Source organism: Psittacula echo (assembly GCF_963264785.1).
Source record: "Psittacula echo genome assembly, chromosome: 3".
Lineage (NCBI taxonomy): Eukaryota > Metazoa > Chordata > Aves > Psittaciformes > Psittacidae > Psittacula > Psittacula echo.
In genome coordinates this window covers 71,727,508-71,746,345 of record NC_137736.1, presented here as the reverse complement: position 1 = coordinate 71,746,345, position 18,838 = coordinate 71,727,508, and the positions used below count along the sequence as shown (strand labels likewise).

Sequence of the window (18,838 nt, the reverse complement as noted above, 5' to 3'; positions counted from 1 at the left end):
CTGTTTGTCAGCTGCTCAAGCTGGTGGAACTGGTGTGCATGGCTATGTGAGGGGTTTTTTTCTTAGCCACAGATGGGAATATCCTGGCTATATTTTTGTCATGTAGTCTGTAATTTCTTTAGAACATGGTACTTGTGAATACCTAATTTTTTTCATCTTTGATAGTGAAGTTTAAGATGAGTGGCCACAAAACCCTGTATTGTGATAGTGAGCATTCATGTTGTCCTGGGTTCAGCAGCAGCAGTCAGTTAAGCTGACTGGCTTAAACCACGACACTTGTTCAGTGCTCTTACACAAGAGAGCAAATGTACTGCCATATCTGAAGAGCTCCAGCATTGCTCCTTGCCAGTATGATCAGCAGTCTGGACTTTTAATGACTCTTACCAAAAAGAGAAAACTTACACTCTGATACAGCAAAGTATTGAGAAAGACTAGAACCTCTATTTGTTGGCAAGTGGAGTTCAATGCGCTAGCAGTTCATTGCAGGACTGTGACATAGATTGTGCTTTTTTTTTTGCTCTTAAGCTTTTTTATTTTTCAGTTTAATGTTGTCCTGGTGTCATAATGCATAATGGTAGTTACAACAGCAGTAAAAGTGTTTGGGCTGTAATACCAATGAACTGTAAGGTCCAGTGGGGTCTTGAACCCTTGCTTTTTTTGGTATTTTAAATACTGAGTAAAAGAAAGGAAATATGTCATGTTATAGTGAGTATCTGTCTGTTGAATTAGGGTTTCTTTTTCATCCAATATTCATTAAGTTCTGTCACACCACATAGTTTATAATATCACCTACTGTTACCAGGCTCTGAAAATGTAAGCACCAGAGGGAGAATTGAAGATGGTAAATGTATTTCTTTTCTGTTGTAATATTTTTAGTCATCTTGAGTTTCTTTTAAGAAAATTAAACTTCCACAGAGGGGTCCATATTTAAAGAAAAAAAAAGGAAATTAAGCAGTAGTTTTAAAAGAATTTTAAATTCTTCCTGTAACTTTTTCAGTTTTTAGGATATTGTACTTAGGAAAAAGTGTAAATTTAAAGTAGCAAATGTAAACATATAGTGGTATGTTTGCATGTTGCATATGAACAGAATCATAGAGCATGTAGTCAGTAGCCTCAGAAGCCTTACATTAGCATATGACTAACATGCTTACTGTGGGTCTTAAGTATGCACCTTTCATGGGCTTTTTTCTTTGTCAAAATATGATATACATGTATAAATACATGCACATGTATGCATATGTAGAGCATCCCTGAACACTTGTATTGAATCCCTTTATACATGCTACTTTGGAGATAAAAGCCAAAGTATAATACAAATATATATGTGAAGTATGTATGTCATACCTTCACATCTTATATATGTATTTATCAAGTATTACAAAAGATGTCATGTGCAAGGGATTTATAAATAGAGTAGATAAATGAATTCCTTTTGATTTGAATGTGAGAACGTATGTATTGACCTTATACAGAGGCAGATATCCTTGGAAGAAGAATGGTTTAGCAGTTATAAGAAAGAGAGCTGCGAAAGATGCTGCATGTTTTTTCTGTAATCATGATGTGTCTGAACTACCTTTGTATCAATAGCTAATGTCAAATGTACCTGATATGAGTAGTGGGGGACCTAGTTAAGCATAGGAAAAGCACATTCAGACAAGATGTGACAAAAATGCTACAGAATGGCTACTGTCTTTATATATGAGTAAATATGGTGTGCAGATAAATGTAAACACATAATAAATAGTAAATATGCAAATATATAAAATACAAATATATGATTTTTTTTTTTTTTTTTAATAAAAAGAATATAATATCATAAAACCTAGTCAGACAGTGTTTCTTACTGAAGAAAGGGAGTACACCTGCTAGGGTATCTTTTTATGTCATTTAGATAATAAAGTCATCATCATGCCCTCATGTGGATTCTGTAGACAAGAGGTTCTACATGTGGTCCCTTGATAATTGCCTAAATTAAAATATTAAAGGCCTAACAGCCGTTGCTTTGACCTTTTTCTGCCTTGCTGCAGACAGATGAGCTGCTGTTTATTACAAAGGTTCCTTCCCACAGGTGAAGATTTAAGTGAGATTCCAGTACCCTCTTTCCCACCCCCTTTACAATGCGGTATATCAGAACCCTGCTGCTTCAACAACTTTGATTAGAGCCCTCCATCCTTATGATCCCCAGAATGCGTTTATCATTCTCCAGATATTTTGATTAGTTTTTAAAAAATATTTCAGATTCCAGTGCTTAAAAGCAACAATTTAATAAATATTTATTCCCCTGAAGTTGTTCATTTGAAAAGTTTTATATGGCTAACCTCATTGCTACAGTGATGAAATCAAACTGAGAGATGAAAACAAGAATCAGCAATATACTAACTAACTTGTTGGCTGGTTAACGGCAATCAGCCTCTTCAAAAGAAATTTTTGAACTTATGTTATTTTTTCCATGAATATTGCAGAATCAGAGCTTTAATTGGGGCTGTGTCCTTACAAAGCAAAGCCATGGGGAAAGCTGTGTAAACATTAAAGCCTCAGGGGAACAGCAGCATTAGAAAAAAAATGTTTTACAGTTGAGAGGGTGAGGCAGAGAAGGAAAGTGTTACAGACATGAAAACCACAGGATCAGTATTCCTATGGAGCTGATAAGCAGAGCTCCAAAGTTCCTGCTGAATGCTCCCTACTTGTATTCCTACTGGAGCTCTTGGAAGGGCTGTAGCAGAACATGGGGGATGTGATTACATATAGATGCAGAAAGGATGTGATTATAAGGGGCATCCTTCATGCCAGGTGTCAGTCGGAAAAATAATTGCAATTGTATTTTATCACAGGGATTGAATTGGAATTGGATATGTTCAGAGTTGAAGTTCAGAGTGTGTAACACAACCTAAATTGTTAGATCAAATTTAATCTGTTTACTGTGCATTCTGGGAGAACAAAAGAGAATTTTGACTATCAAGTGTAGATTGTGGTTGTGTTTCTTTTAAAGGAGAGGATAACTTACAAGTATTTTTCCCGGTGGAGGAAAAAGCTCCCCTTCCCTCTCCAAGCTTCTGTGAAAACAAATAATTATTCTAGCTCTGCAAGGGGAAAAAATGTGTGTGATAAGCTTCATGGGTGTTATGTTTTAAGCCTGCCGGGTAGATTTGATCCTTGTGTTGAAATATTTTTTTTCCAATATATAATTAATTTTCCTTATGTTTTTGAAGGTACGTGTTGACAGTGGCGTACAACAAGGAAGCGATATTAGCATTTTTTATGATCCTATGATCTCAAAAGTGAGTTGATTATTTTTCAATACTCTACAGGTATGAAACACTAATATTATAAATGGATCTTTTAAATGAGGGAGAGTATATTAAACGATTGGTCAATCAGTATTTTAAAGGTGTTAGGGATAACATGCCTCAAGGGAATATGAGAGAAGTGAAGGAAGGTTGGGACTAGAGGAAATTTAGTGTCAGTTCTCAACATTTATTTTTTTTTTAAATAATCTTTTAACACTGTAACTATCTGTCTTGCAGTTTCTGATTATTGAAAAGATTCTGATTTAAACAGAAGCTATTACGTGCAGACTTAGGTGCTGCCCATCTCTCTTTTTTTAATGTAACCTAGCCAGAACTGAAATTTCATTAATTCTGACTTCCAAAAGTGTTGGGTAATTCCAAGCATAAATATAGGCTGGGCATAGAATGAATTGAGGGCAGCCCTGAGGAGAAAGACTTGGGGCTGTTTGCTGGAGTAGAAGTTCAGCATGACCTGGATATGTGTGCTTGCCACCCAGAAAGCCAACCGTATGCTGGGCTGCCTCAGAAGGAGCATGACCAGCAGTTAATGGAGGGAATTCTCCCCCTTTACTCCACTCTCGTGAGACCCCACCTGCAGTGCTGTGTTCGGCTCTGGGGCCCCAAGCACAAGAGGGACATGGATCTGTTGGAGTGAGTGCAGAGGGGGGCCACGAAGACGATCAGAGGGTTGGAGCATCTCTTCTATGGAGGCAGGCTGAGAGAGCTGGGGCTGTTCAGCCAGGAGAAGAGAAGGCTCTGGGGAGACCTTCTAGCAGCCTTCCAGTTCCTAAAGGGGGGCCTACAAGAAATCTGGGGAGGGACTTCTTACAGGGGCAAGTAGTGATAGCACAGCGGGGAATGGCTTTAAGCTGAAAAGGGGTAGATTTAGTTTAGCTACTTGGAAGAAATTGTCCAGAGAAGTTGTGGATGCACCATCCCTGGCAGTATTCAAGGCCAGGCTGGATGGGGCTTTGACCACCCTCATCTGGTGTAAGGCATCCCTACCTGTGGCAGGGGAGTTGGAAGTGGATGATCTTTAAAGTCCCTTCCAATCCAACCGATTCTATAGTTCTATGAAAAAAGAGTGAAATAAATGGCTGATAATGTCTATTAGTATTAGTTATTATTAATCAGTAACATATTGGTAAAATCAAGATATGACATTATAGTCACAGTTCAGTTGTCAATATTCACACTTAAATCTTAGAAGTTGGTTGGTCAGTATGAGTGAGGAGAATCAAGTAGATATTGAACCTCTGCTCTGATTTTCTGTGTGCCTAAAGATGAAGAGAGAGCTTGTTCAAATGCTCTTAAGTTTTATGAAGGAAAAGTGATTTGCCTTCTTTCATTGAATGGGTTAAGAGATCTTACTTTTTTTTTTCTTTATGTTTAGAGTGCCTCTGAAACACAGATACAGTAATGTGCAAGAAATGTTTTTGTGACTGCAAGTTCTGCAAACCATTTTTATTTTAAATGCTGTTCAAAATCTAGAGACAAACTATCTCATTTCTGTGTAAATTGAATACTTTTTTCCCTTTTTTAGCTGATTACCTATGGCTCTAATAGAGCTGAAGCATTGAAAAGAATGGAAGAGGCTTTGGACAATTACGTAATTCGAGGTAACTATAGAAGTTTGGGTTCCTAGTGTGATAGGCTGCCATCTATTTCAAGAAAACAGCTTGAAAATGTAGTAATTAGCAAATTGAGTAAAGTTCCCGCTTCTTAAGTGCAAATTAAACCAGGAAAAGCTTGTGTTAATTAAGCTGAGAAGATACATCAAATCTAAAGAGACTTCTTTTTTTTCTCCATCATTTTTACTTGAATATTATGAGATAAATATTTTAATTATTTCCTTAAACTCATAAAGGGTTTTCACAGAATGGTAGCATTCGTTTATTATGTTGTAGAGGGAAAAAAAGGCTGCTGCATTGTAAGGAATTTACAATTCTGAAAATAATTGCCATTTTATAGCAGTTTAATACATTGATAGTGGACAAATAATATCACAATGCAGTTTTTGTTATATAGAGGTATTTAAAAGATGTGTTGATGCGGTGCTTACGCTTTTATGGTGACATAGTTTATTGGTGCACTTGACAGTTTTAGATTAATGGTTAGATTTGATGATCTTAAAGGTCTTTTCCAACCTAAACAATTCTGATTATGTATATATATTTTTCTTACTTCCAAGGTAACTGTTTAGGTTTGGGCAAATTCAGACACAGGCAGATGATCAAAATGTGGTTCAGCTCTTGCTGACTGACTGCCTAACAGAAGCGGCTGTTCTTCCAGCCTTCCCAAGCAGCAAGGGTGAATCAGCTGTGACCATTTTAACTTCTTTTAAGTTTTAGAGAGGGAAGTCGTGGTTTGTGTGGGTGAAATCTTTAGGTCATCCTCTGTGTGTTTTGGAAAATAGGAAGGACAACTCTGGATAGGAGAGGGAAAACCTGGATTTCTTAATTCTTTTCAGGGGGTGATTAGAGAAAGGAACTGTAATGTTGCAAAAATCTTTATTTTACCTCTTAACTCTGTGGGTGTTTTGAGGAGTTATTTTTTTCCTTCCTAGTTAATATACTTGAAGAACCAGGGTAGAGTGGGAATGCAACTGTTGGAGGATTTGCTTTGTTCTTTGTTTTGCTTGCTGGACAGGTTGTTCCATGGTCTCAGATGGGAGAAAGACTTGGAACACTTACTTAATTCCTCCCTTGAATGAATGGGAGAAGGGACAGGAGAGACATCATATAGTAGACAGTCATATGACTGTTTCTGTAAAACTTGGTTTGGTTTTAGTGATGTCTGCTGAATTCTACAGATGCCATGTCAGACTTGAAAGATTTGTTTAGGGGAAAATGAGCATCCCTCTACCACAGTGTAGGTAGACAGGTGGTAGGATTAGCCACTGTGAATAACTTGCTAACTCTGAAGAGGATGTATACTGCTGCAACTCAAGCCACTAGACTACTGCAGTACAATGTGCTAATATAAACCCCTGCTGTATAACAGCAGAGTAAATTTATGAGAGGAATTTATATTGCTGTAGCTAGACTGATGTGATGTAGGATTTGTTGGGGATTTTATTGGGTTTTTTTTAGTGGAGACAGTCTCTGGACTCAAAATGAGGCTGGAAGGATTGTGTTTAATGAGAACACTGGAATTATGTGTGGAGTATCATCTTTTATTTTGCGTGCTATAATACGAGATGGAATCTGATCATTTATTCTTAGGTGTTTTACACAGATGTGTATAGATCTAATAGTAGTTAAACAGATCCATTAATGCCTACCAGGTATATAACACCTCACATCTGAAACCTAGTGATTTGCAGTCTTGATTTTTTTACAGTTTTTTATTAGTTTGCATGTATGCATTTTAGCGTTCATACCTGATACATCTGTAGTACGATTACCTATTAAAAAACACTCCATCCATGAAAGGCATTAAAAGAGGTAAAAAATGAACTACAGGAAGAAATACATTTTTCTTTTTTTTAAAGTATTTCAGAGGGCAATTTTTAATTTACCACAGGTTTCAAAAGTAGATGAATTCCCAGAACATATTTTTAGTTGTGGATGTGAGTGGTTTCCATTTGAAAACAAACAGGACTTTTTGTTTAGTTTTATACAGCTCGTAGTTTCTTCTCAGAGTTTATTTCAAATGGAACATTCATGGATATTAAAGTATCCCTGCTTTTGCCTAGTGTGAACAATACTTTATAGGGTTTTTTGTAGGAACTGTTCTATCTATAATGTTCCAAACTGCATTGATACATGTAAAACTTCTCCTTGGTCAGAGGAATTGTCTCTAATAGGTCCAAGTAAGCGTAACAGGTGATGAAGTGATACATTGATATCTAAATGAACAAAAATAATAAAACATCAGGAAAATCAAAGAAATTTAATGTGGTTTCTTTGTAAAACAATTGTGTATATTTGCTTTTAAAATGTTAGGTACTATGTAAAACAGTAAAACCACCTTAACCTTATGTGAAAGTGCATCACATGAAGTCTTCTCTATAACTGAGTTATCAGTAGTAAAAGATACAGAATAGTTTTTACCTAGTTTTGTAGTTACTTGTTTTTATATTTGAATAGTGAACCTGTACGTAACTATTTAGAGATCACCATAGTGTTCCTGCATAGTGTGCTCCATATTCCTATTTCTGAACACCATTGTCACCCTCCCCCCTGGTTTCCACGGAAGCAGCCTTTTTATGTTTGCTTTGTGGTTTAGAGACAGCATGTTTTCCCCTGTAAAGAACAAGTCTCTTCTGTGTTGCAAAGCATTTTAGCTAAGCAATACCAGTTGAATTCAGTGTGAATTGTACTGACAATATACACTGTGAGAATTTAGATTTACATTGCCAAGAATTGCAGCATTTCTGTAAACAAAAATGCTCCTTCACTCACATAGGGTGGGAATGGGATGAGGTGACTGGGTAACAGGTCAAGGACCATCTAATGGGTAGCTTAGGGAATGCTAATGGAAGATGGAGTCTTTCCCATCACTTCTGTGTCACCAGTTCAAAGCAGGCAAAAGTTGGTAAGGACTTTTAGTCACTAATATTTTGATGGTTGCTTGCTGACCTGCGTGAAATCAGTGGTCTTTATCCAGTTCCGAGAAGACAAATGTCCTCTTGGAACAAATGCCAGCATATAATGTCATTCATGGCAGTCCCAGCAGAGAATCCAGGGACTGAAGAGGCTCATGGACCCTCCAGGAGGTGAGTCATCCAGGCTGGGTTGAGGCATGCTGACAGCATGAAGTGCAAGGACTTACTCTGCTGCTCCTTGTCTACTGGCTGAATGAGCTGACATTAGATTTCTGCTGCTGTGCCTTTAGGATATCCAAGGGCTACTGAATACCCTTTCAGCTCCATTCCACTTACAGAGAATGTCCTCAGACTACTGTCTATTGAATTGTTTTATAGGACCGGATAGTACCTAGATTTGAATCTGTGATTCAGCTGTCCCTACCAATTAAATCTGCCTGACAACATCAAAGGAAACTAAATTAATTACATTAAAAAACCCCCAAAACCTGGTATTTGCAAAGAAAGCAGACTTATGCAAAATTAGAGTAAATAATGTTTTAGGCAACCAATACTGCATCTTATAGTGCCTGTAGTCGCAGTAACTTCATTATAAAAGCTGAGTAAATCCAGTTGTGCTATTTGCATCAGTGCTATGCTCTGGAAATAACTATTGCCTTAATCCCTTATTACAGTTTGGGCTGATGACAACTTGCACACACTTGAAATAAGAAATTCTACAATCTGTTCATTGGTAGATGCCAACAATGTGACTAACTGAAGATACCGTCATTGTGGGCATGGGAATGAAATCTGCATCTTATTTCCTGTGTAATATCTCCGCAGTTATTAATAGGAGCAGATGAAAGTCTAGGATAGTGCTTCTTTGAGTGGTGAATTGGATTAAATGATCTCTTGAGGTCCTTTACAGTCTAAATTATTCTGATAGGAACTGACTCCTCTATTGAGAACTGATCTGAATTAAAAATCTCAGCTGAGACTTCTGAATGAGGAAAACTCTAGATAGGTAACATTTTTATGCATGTGTCTTCTAGTGTAGTTTAGGGATGATTAATGTTTAGGGTCTAACCTAGATTTGTCTCAAGCAGATACACAGTTAGTTTTATCCAGTGGTTACTGGAGAATTTGTGAATACTGAAAAGTTCAAGACTTTGGTCAAGCGCAGAGGTACTGTTACTCATTGGGATGAGGCATGAATTATTTCCTGTGAGCACGCACTGTTGTCCATAGTTCATTTTTCTTTTGTTTTATGCCACTTTTCTTCAGAAACTTAAGGTTTTGGGTTTTCTGTTTAATTTGAACAACAGAAATAGGATATTGAAAGAACAACTTTCAGTTTTTCTACTTCATGTGTAAACATGACATGGTGTGATTTCCTTTTTCTCAGTTTCTCTAAGATTTTAGCATGTATTTGTAATTAATTTATGCTGCTGGATAATCTGTTCATTTAAAGGCATGTATAAAACCTAATGTGAAGTTCTGGAAAGATATGTATGAAAATTGTTTTCATTTAAGTAAAAGAAATGGACATATTTATGCAACAAGTAGGACTTAGTATCAGTTCACCAGAGGTCTGATTGGGCAGATAGCTCATATCCTTGAGTGCAGAGGTTCCTGTAATCTTTTCTTTGACCTCTGCTTTTTATATTCCCTACTGATTCAAATATAAAGCAGTAACATGAAATTAACAGTCTTTGTGTAAAGTCATCTGTTCTGTGTTGAGATCCCACTTGCTGTGGGGAGAGAGGAATGTAGTAGACTATTTGGGAGAAAGAAGAGTGGGAATAGGAGCATCTGAGGAAAGAGTAAGCAGCAGATAGAGCAAGAAGGAGTAGAAATGAGGTGAAAAGAAGGGAGCCACCAACTGTCGTGGTAAGAATCTTCCAGCATGGGGTAGAAGAGCAAGCATGGAATAGAAAACAGAAAAGTGATGAAAAACTGGTGAATGTTTGAGGGAAAAGGGAATATAGAAATTAACTTAACGATATGAATGGAGACCTGTCAGAAGAGTGGCAGCAGAACCTGTTGTCATGAGTTTTTGCAACTGTAAACACACTAATTGAGAGAAAAACACTGCTGTGCTTAGTGTTGTGGAGAAGGCCTTGGCTTACCAAGAAAAAGCACCCAACAACAAACACCACCCCCCCTTCAATTTTAGTGCTTTATCATATATTTCAAAGAAATTAATTTTCAGGTATGAAGGTTTTCACGATAAACTAATTAAATCCCAAATTACTGAATGATTTTGTCTTTTATGTATTAATTTAGAAGATAATTCTCAGTGGCAGTGATACTTGTGTTACACTCTCCTGTGTTCTGATCCCATGCAGGTATGCAAGTGCACTCATTGATACTGTGAACAAAAGAGTCTTTGTGTACAAGCCAGTTTCCCTGCAAATCCAGCATATAGTGTCTGTTTGTTCTTAATAAAAGGCATGAAGCAGGCCTCGTTTTCCTGGTTGTACTTTAAAAAAGTGCTGCAACAGGTCGTACAACTGAACTGTGGATTCTCCCTTTTGCGTTGCAGAAGTAACAGGGACTGGGAGTTGTGTGGGACTCTTTGTGTTCTCTGACCCTTTGCAACAGGGACCAGCGGGTTCCCAAGTGTGTCAGTGTGGAAACCAAAATTGGAGAAGGGGAAGCAACAAACTTGGTTCAAAACCACTAGAAGGGACCATTGCAGGATGCTTGGTAACACCGGCTTGCAGCACAGATGCTGGCATGAGGGAGGAATTTCCTCCTGTTTCTCCTCTTTACTTAAGCGAGTCACAAGGCAGGGAGTGGGAATGGCAGCTTGTCAGTGGAACATTATGGTGTATGGTTTAGGAAGGGTTGTAGGCTACTATGCTATGGAGAGGAAAGAAGGAAGGGCAATTGAAGATTGGGTAAAAGATGAAGGCAATGTTACTGGTGCAGGAGAGGGGGAAATAAGGTACGTTTTTATTTTTTTTTGTCAGAGGAGTGGGTTTTTTAATTTATTTTTTAATTAAGGGAGTTGTGGCAGTTGAGGAGACATTGAAAGACAAGTGCTGTTATTTCTAGTTATGCCCCTTAGATATAATGTTGTCCTGGTGTTCTGTTCCCCTTCTTTAGAGTAAAGGGGTGGCTGAGGAGAGGGTGATGGCAGGATGGCCATCCATTTTCTTTCACTTGTTCTTGACAAATCCTACTTAACTTCTGCTTCCAATTATTCTACTGATTCACACATTCTTATGTGTTTGAATAATGGACTGCTTAGTCTTATTGAGAGGTTCAGAAGTCTATGCAGTACAAAATGTAGTTTCAGTTTGAATTAGCGATTTTTTCAGTAGGATGCTACCGTATATTATCTGTTTCACCACAAACATTTCTCTTCCCACTTTATTCTGGTCTATGAGTTCTGTAAGCTCCAGACTTAAATATCTAAAAGAATTAATGTTTTAGTTGAAATACACGTTCAGCTCTGAGGGTCAGTGGTGTACTGATCCCTTTAGAACTTTATGTGGATGTTTGTGTATTAAAATTGCAAAGTTAAAAAAGCCTTTTTTCTTGTTTTGGGGATGGGACTTTGTATGCAGATAGCCTGTTCTGAAAGGAATTGAAGCAAAACACAAGCTTTGAAAGACAAACAGTTGAATGTTGAGGGTTTTAGGGAATATTCTGACACCTTTTGGAATTGCAAACGTAGATGCTAGCTGGGTAGTAATCATGGATCTTGAAAAGTTCATGTATTAAAAGTGGTGGTTTTATGGTTTGTGCAAATCTATGATGATGTTATGGTTTTAAGTGGGGAGTTACATAATCAGTGTCATAATGCTCAGTGCAGAGCTTGGTTAATATTTTTATGGTTTTGGTTAGATGGGATGCCTCTTAAACTTCATAACATTTATTTTTATTCAGCATTTAAATTGATTGGTGATAATTTAGCTTTGGTGTTTTTTTAAGAAGAGAAGCCTCTAGTACTGTACTCTACGTGTTGTTTTTGCAATCAGTAAGCACGCAAATGAAGTTCTTTCTGTTCCACTTAGCACAATTTGAAATTATCAGCAAGTTAAGTCTATTCAGCTGCTTATCTACAGAGAGGCATGTAGGACTTCAGTTAAGTTTACATGGATAAATGCAGATTTGTGTTTGCAGACATCAAGATGACAGAAGCTGAATACTGTAAAAAGGCTAATCAACACTGAATATGTTTAGTGTCAGTAAATATCTGTAGTGAAAACATTGCCTATGGTTTTATGCCTTGGCATTCCAAGTTCTGATTTTTAGTGAGTAAAAATGTGGTGTGGTATCCTGTTCACAAAACCTGCAATAAAACTTTTGTTTTATATAAGCTTAATTTCATTGTCCTTTTTTTCTCTTTGTGTTTTCTTGGGAAGACAGGATAGGAATTAGGCTACAGTTTGTAAGTTAATGAAAGATCTGGTATATTTAACAAGGTTTTAAGGCAGATCTAATCCAGAGAATAAGGAAGGGAAGGAGGCAAGATAGAGGCAGGTAGTATGGGGAGTACTTTCTTTTTATTTTTATTTTATTTAATTTATTTTAGTGGTTATTGATCACTTCTGGTGAAAAAAGTGATTATTTAGTGTGCTTATGTATTCATTAGGCAATAACCACACAATTTAACTGGAAAATTAATTAAACTTCAGGAGTACATGTTCGTTATATATGAAACATGCAAGTATATAAATTCTTCCATTTCATTAGATATTCAGAAGTTAAATGCTAGTCTGCTGTCTATTACAAATGTATTCTGGAAAATAGCGTGTAAAAATTGAAATCTAAGAAGAATGTCTTAAATTTAGCTTCTACTGATGTAATACTGTATGAAAAATGTAGCCAAGTGAAATGAAAAAAAAAAGAGTACAAGAAACATTGATTATCATTTTGTATTGTATTTTGACTTAGAGGAAAGAAGAATATAACTGTAACTGCAGTTCTGCATCAGTCTTAACAGTGTAAAAAAAATGGTGCTGAAGTGAAATTTTGTTTTCTAGAGGGGAAATAAATAGTTGGAAATGTCATGGCTGGTCAGGTTAACAAATGTGATTTTGTTCCTGGCAGGCTGCAGACCTGATCAAGAAAAAGAAAAATTCCCTGAAAACCACTGCAACATAAATACAATATACTTCAGTTTAGTGTCTAACTTTGCATGAAATAAGCACTGCCTGTTAGCCTCTGTTTGATCCTGTGAGAGTGCGGGGCTAATGTCTGGCCAGTGTTTTGGAAGCAGCAGGTAGTCAGGAGCAAGCTGCTCTAGGGGTCCATATTTCTGTAGCCTCGCAGTTACTCACACACAGATGGAGACCTTATGAACTTTGACAGAGGTCACGCTAAATTGCAAATCTAAAACTTCTAGACTTCTGAAGGATTATACTGGTACTTTTTTCTTTTAAAGCCACATGATTTGGAACATCACTAAAGGTATCAACTCAGTTTTGAGAAGCACATCAGCCACACAGTCATTGCTCAAGTAAGGCTCGTGGGGACTGACAAAGATAGTCTTTCATGGCTATTTTAAAAGGAAACTTGTGTATTAAATTTTTAATTTGCATATGTAAAATACATATGTTATATTGCTTCCCAAACATGTAGGCTTGTCTGCTCTATTGAACTTGTTAAGGGAATTCTTGAGCTTAAAACATTGCCAAAGCCTCTGATTTTTCTGATGCAGGAGTTAGAAATAATTAAGACACTCATAGTATTTTTCTGATTCCAGGTCTTTTGGGACAGTCAGTTGAGACACCAAGCTCTGTCATCTGTCATCAGCCATCATCTCACCAGGGATCTTACAGCAGTTTAGGAAAGAAAAACATGAGATGATCTGGTTACACATTGTAGTGTGTTTAAATCCTGGATTCAAAGTTGGGGAGCACTGAGGGACTCCTCTTTGTCTTCTCATTATAGTCCTGAAGCTATACTTAATAGATTAAAATCTATTCAAATAGATTCAAATTACTATTCAAATGGGAAATTTTGGGGTGATTTTGTAGCAGCAAAAGAAAGACTCCATTTTTTCCAAGTTTTAGTCATTTAGCATAAGATTTTTTAGGAATGTTTTGTTTGATGCAGATGCAATGTGAGTTTCGTTCAGTGTTTATTAAATCAGGGTCCCTGAATGCATAGGTCACAGGCAGCAAGGAGGCTGATCTTCTTTTAATCAAATGGTCAGATTTTTATCTTGTCATTATTGATCTAGTTGTGTAACGTGCTACTTAATGGCTCATAAACTAGTCTTTAAAGCTATGACTTCATGATTCAATGAGGCTGAGTCTGACTCTGTTCTGAAAGTGGTTTCCGTGACGGCCACACAGAGAGCTTGAAAATTCACACCAGCAGCATACCGTAGGGGAAAAAAGCTTTGAAACTGTGTTTGAACTGGTCTGCATGTAAAATAACAAGAATGCTACTCATGCTTCTAAACTGGAAAAATACAAAGGGAAAAGAAGTAGGAGTGCAAAAGAATCTCCTTCTGTAGCTACAGCAGTTTGCAGTCACCGTACTGCTAGTGTCTTTGCTTTGGTGAGATCTTGATAGGAGGAAAAGTCCAAATAGCTTAATTTATAGTTGACAGACCTGAGTTTACAATGTATTCTAACTCATGTTATTTTAAACTAGAGCTATTAGAGAAAAATGTGAAAATAACTGAATCATGCCATCAGTGTTTTAAATCAGAATAACTTGTAAGTAAACGTATCTAAAGTTGAATTTAGAATCTTGTGCTTTTAAAGGAGATACAGATGCTCAGACAAATTTTTTCAAGATAAACTAGTTTGTGATGTGCTCTGCATTGGTATGCACCTAACACCAAACTTCAGGTGACCTTGCAAATGCAGTGTGATTTGGAGTTGCCTGAGAGGAAAGAATGTGAATTCCTTTGTATTTCCTAAAGGACGAGAACGTGCACGCTGCACCACTGAGGCTGGATAAACTCTCTTCTATAGCAGCTTCTTCATTTATCCATACCTGGAATGGATGCAACAGCTGCAGCCAATGCTTATAGTTTATGGTCCTGAGTTTCACATTTATTTCTGCTTCTCTTATGAAATATTAATGTTTACAAGGCAGTGTTATTCTGTGTAGTCTTATTTGGATTAAACTGGCATGGCTCTTCAAATTTTCTATTACAATCTCTTTCACAAATTGAGAAGGGAATTCAGATAAGGATGGTGTTTTTCTCTTACCTGCATAACCTGAAACTTTTCTTTACAGAGATGACCTGTGTACTCTTCTCAAAATAGAAGGTATCTTATCTTTGAAAATTGTTTGGATTGGGGATGTTTTTCTCAGGGATATTTTTTGTACCTCCTTTCCTCTCCCACCTCATATGAAGACTTCTTTGTACTTAGTATTTCGTGAAATTACTTCTAATGACCATCATATTTAGTGCTAAACTGCAAAGTGGAGTTTAGCATTAAGTTACTAACTTAGTTACACAGCCTTGTTAAATTCAGAGGAAAATGAAGCTTGAAGGATTTCGGAAAGTCATCTTGTCCCACTGAACTAAGGTATACCAACTATATCTGCTGCCTGACAGATGTTTCTCTAACCTGTTTTTAAACATTTTCACTGACTCCAGAATCTTTCTGTAGGCAATTTTTTTTCCAGTGTTATCTACCCTGACTACATTATCTTGTGCTGATATCTACTCCTGTTTGTGTTTTTTCCAGTCTGTGCTGGAAATGCGATATGGTTTATTTCTTTCCTTTATGAAAAAAAAAAAAAAAAATAATCTTTTACTCATCTCTGAGGAAGGGGCAGAAGACTTACTGTTTTGTGTGCAAGTACCAGACTGACACTGGCAGCATCCTTTGAGCTGTGTAGCTTTAGATTGTGTTTGTTAGAAGTTGTCTTTCTTTGTTGGTACAAAAAGCAGGGGAAAAGAAGGGAAAGGAAAAATATAGAAAGAAAGAAATAAATAAAAAGATAAAGAGGAGACAGGCTAAGACACTAAATGAAAGGAGATTCAGAAAAAAAAGAAAAAATAAAATATTCAAAGAAATTAAAGGACAAAGGTGGCCATAAAGGGTCTAATATTTTAATTAAAGAAATATTTTTTGGGTGGAGGGAGATATATGCCTAGCAGGGTCATGGAATGGTGCTAAAGAGGGAACAGGGCATTCAATAAAATAATTGGCCATGCGAGGTTGGATAAGTCACATATGGAGCAGTCAATAAATAGCTTTGTTTTCTAAGTTTCACAAGAGTTTCATGTGACTTAGATATATTTTTATAGCATTTTTACCATTTGTAAGTGTTAAACTTCTTCCTGTCTTTCATTACTGTGATTGGGGTGTAACACGGTGTGTATCTTCCACAGGAGTGTGTGCATTTAAGGTAGCAGGATGACAACATGGGCCAGGCTTTACTGCTATTGACTAACCTGTCATTTCAAGGAGATGACTCTGGCCTTGCCAACATCTGCTCGGGCTGAACCAAAAGTCTCTTGGTTGTGCTTACTGACTTAACTAGGTATTTGAATTAGGCTTGGTGAGGTGAAAATTTGGAACATTTACTTCTTAATTAAACCAGGTGTTTAAGGAGAGCATCTTGGGGCAAGAGTGGAATAAAACTGGTAAATTTGCATTGGTTACATCAGTATCATGGTCTCTAAGCTGTGAACAAGTATTTATTCCACAGGGATAAGAGCTCATATTGTTAGACCTTGTTTCCTACTGTTAATTTGTAATTCATATGTTTACTTGATTTTGTAGTGACATTTTTTCCTGTTTTCAGGTGTAGCTCACAATATTTCTTTGCTGCGAGAAGTTATCATCCATCCACGCTTTATTCAAGGAGAAATCAGCACTAAATTCCTTCCTGAAGTCTATCCTGATGGTTTTAAAGGTTTGTTCCATTTGGGAAAGTTCCTTTTTTATTCTTGAGTGGTGTTTTTTCTGATTATTATTCCTTTATATTTATAGACTGACGTGTTCTCCAGTCAGTCTTTACTCGCCTCCCTAAATGTATCTATTAGATGTATGCAATTAAGAGTTCTTAAATAATGCACACTATAATTGAAACAGTTACTTTTTTGCCTACTTTACAGAAAGCAAAATACATACTTCTAGTGACAAAATAGTAAATGAAATACATCCAAAATCAGGAAAAAACATTTGTAGGTGACATGAAATATGTAAAATAAACATCAGTTCAGCTGTACCATGCTACTGTGCTTCATTACAGACAGTGCTTCTACTGTTAACTGAAGATAAGGTTTTTCTTTACTCAATACTGTTGCTTCTCCAGTGAGTTTGTGCAGCATCTTTAGAGTCACCTTTTGGCACCCATTGTATTTGCTGTAGCATTGTCTGGAGGATATGGCATTTTATGAGAGTATTTCAGCAACCTGGTCTTAATAGTCATGCACAGTAATGGGCATCACCTTGAAATTACTAGCTCATACACTAGGTTAACATAAACACAAATGCAAATGTTTCTTTGCAACATCCCAAACAACTCAATTTCAAAAATGTGTAACAGTCGGTAGAGAAATGTAAGTAAATAAATAGATCAGTTTCCTTTCACAAGGATCACATTTTAAAAGGTTGTCTTCAGCCAATCTGCTCTAGATGTGTTCTTGACCTGTGTGGTGTGAGACTCAGTCCTTCCATACAAGCCTCACACCTCAGCTGGCATTCATCAGACAGAACCTCTTCCTTATTAAAAAAAAAAGGCAAAACAGACAGACAATGCTTATAGCTCATCATTCATGGGTCCTTTATAAATCCCATGGAGATTCCTTTCTCTCCTGTTCATCATTAATCCAGTGTGGCAGAATCCTCATCCTGCTTTGGAGACAGCACTGCCAGATTGGCAGTCACTGGACATGACTGGCACCTCGCCAAATTCTAGTCTCATTAAGGAGCGGAACAGATTTTTCTTACCTCAGGACTCAGTGTGTGAGTTTGTTGGGTGAATATTCTTTCCACCAGAACTACTTTATTTCATGATGTAATTGGCAACTCTGTGATACAGTCCTACATGGGGGATTAGTGCATCCAGCTTGTTATTAGCTCCTGACTGAGAGCACAACAACAGGAGTTAGTCACCTTGAGTGGCAGTAAGCTTGTAGTGGTTGAAGCTCAAATGTTCCTTTGCCATCTTTGCTAAGGTGTATTTAACTAATCTTCAGGTAACTCAGCTGGCTTGCATTGCAGCATAGACTTGAGGGTACTCTGGTCTGCTCTGAAGGCTCAGTGCTGCTGATTAGCTGATGTGTCTCCCTTCTCTGATACTTTCATACAGAATCCTGTGTCCTCTCTGTTTGATGGTCCTGGGACTTTTCAGTCCATTTTGTGAGTGGATTCAGTTCCTTAAACCATCATAAACTTGCATTTTTTTAAATTGTTGCTGCTTTTGTTGGAGTAATTTTTTGAGAGTTCTTGGGTTGACTCAGCGCATGAAGGAATCTGGTGAACTTCAGCAGAGTGGCAGGCTACAAGTGGAGGAGAAAGGTGAGGATGCAAAATATTAGACAGGTTTATACCATGTTGTGAAAAGGCAGCCTCACCTGACACACAACCGGGATCCATAAAAACATAAACCGTTCTACCCCTATTTGTGATGCTGTGTCTGTTGGGGCCCTTGATCACTTGTGAGAAGCTTGGACAGGTTTTGCTGACCTAGGAGGAGACCCCTTGCTCTGTATTTTTGCCTAGGGAAAGGCACTCTTGTCTTTTGTTCTTTTATTCTTGTTCTAATATTTTGTATTTCAGTGTTCACCTGTATGCAGTCATTTAATTGTTAGTTTACAAATTGCAGGATGACAAGAAATTTGTTTGGGGTTTGTCTGACTTCAACTTTATATGCACATATTTGTGTGCACATACACACTGATGCAAATGGATGATTAGTGTTGCAGTCTGAGGTAAACAGTAATATTTTATTAACAGATTCCTAGTGGTAAGCTTTTGCTTTAGACACCAGAAGACATGAAAGAGGTATTGTGATAGTTCATAGTAGAAACTAATGAATGGTGCATGTGAAATGGCTGGACTTTGTTCCTGCTTATGAAGCC

General features: G+C 37.2%; 1 protein-coding gene across 1 annotated transcript in view; it reads left to right on the top strand.

Moving 5' to 3' along the window:
* Window positions 1–18,838, top strand: part of PCCA (propionyl-CoA carboxylase subunit alpha) — a gene marked incomplete at both ends in the record, with an annotated part of 276,300 nt that overhangs the window by 116,835 nt on the left and 140,627 nt on the right. The window contains 3 exons of the mRNA XM_080612857.1: window positions 3,210–3,278; window positions 4,831–4,906; window positions 16,555–16,665. Of these exons, the coding sequence (XP_080468983.1) occupies window positions 3,210–3,278; window positions 4,831–4,906; window positions 16,555–16,665 (256 nt within the window). The remainder of the gene's footprint in view (window positions 1–3,209; window positions 3,279–4,830; window positions 4,907–16,554; window positions 16,666–18,838) is intronic.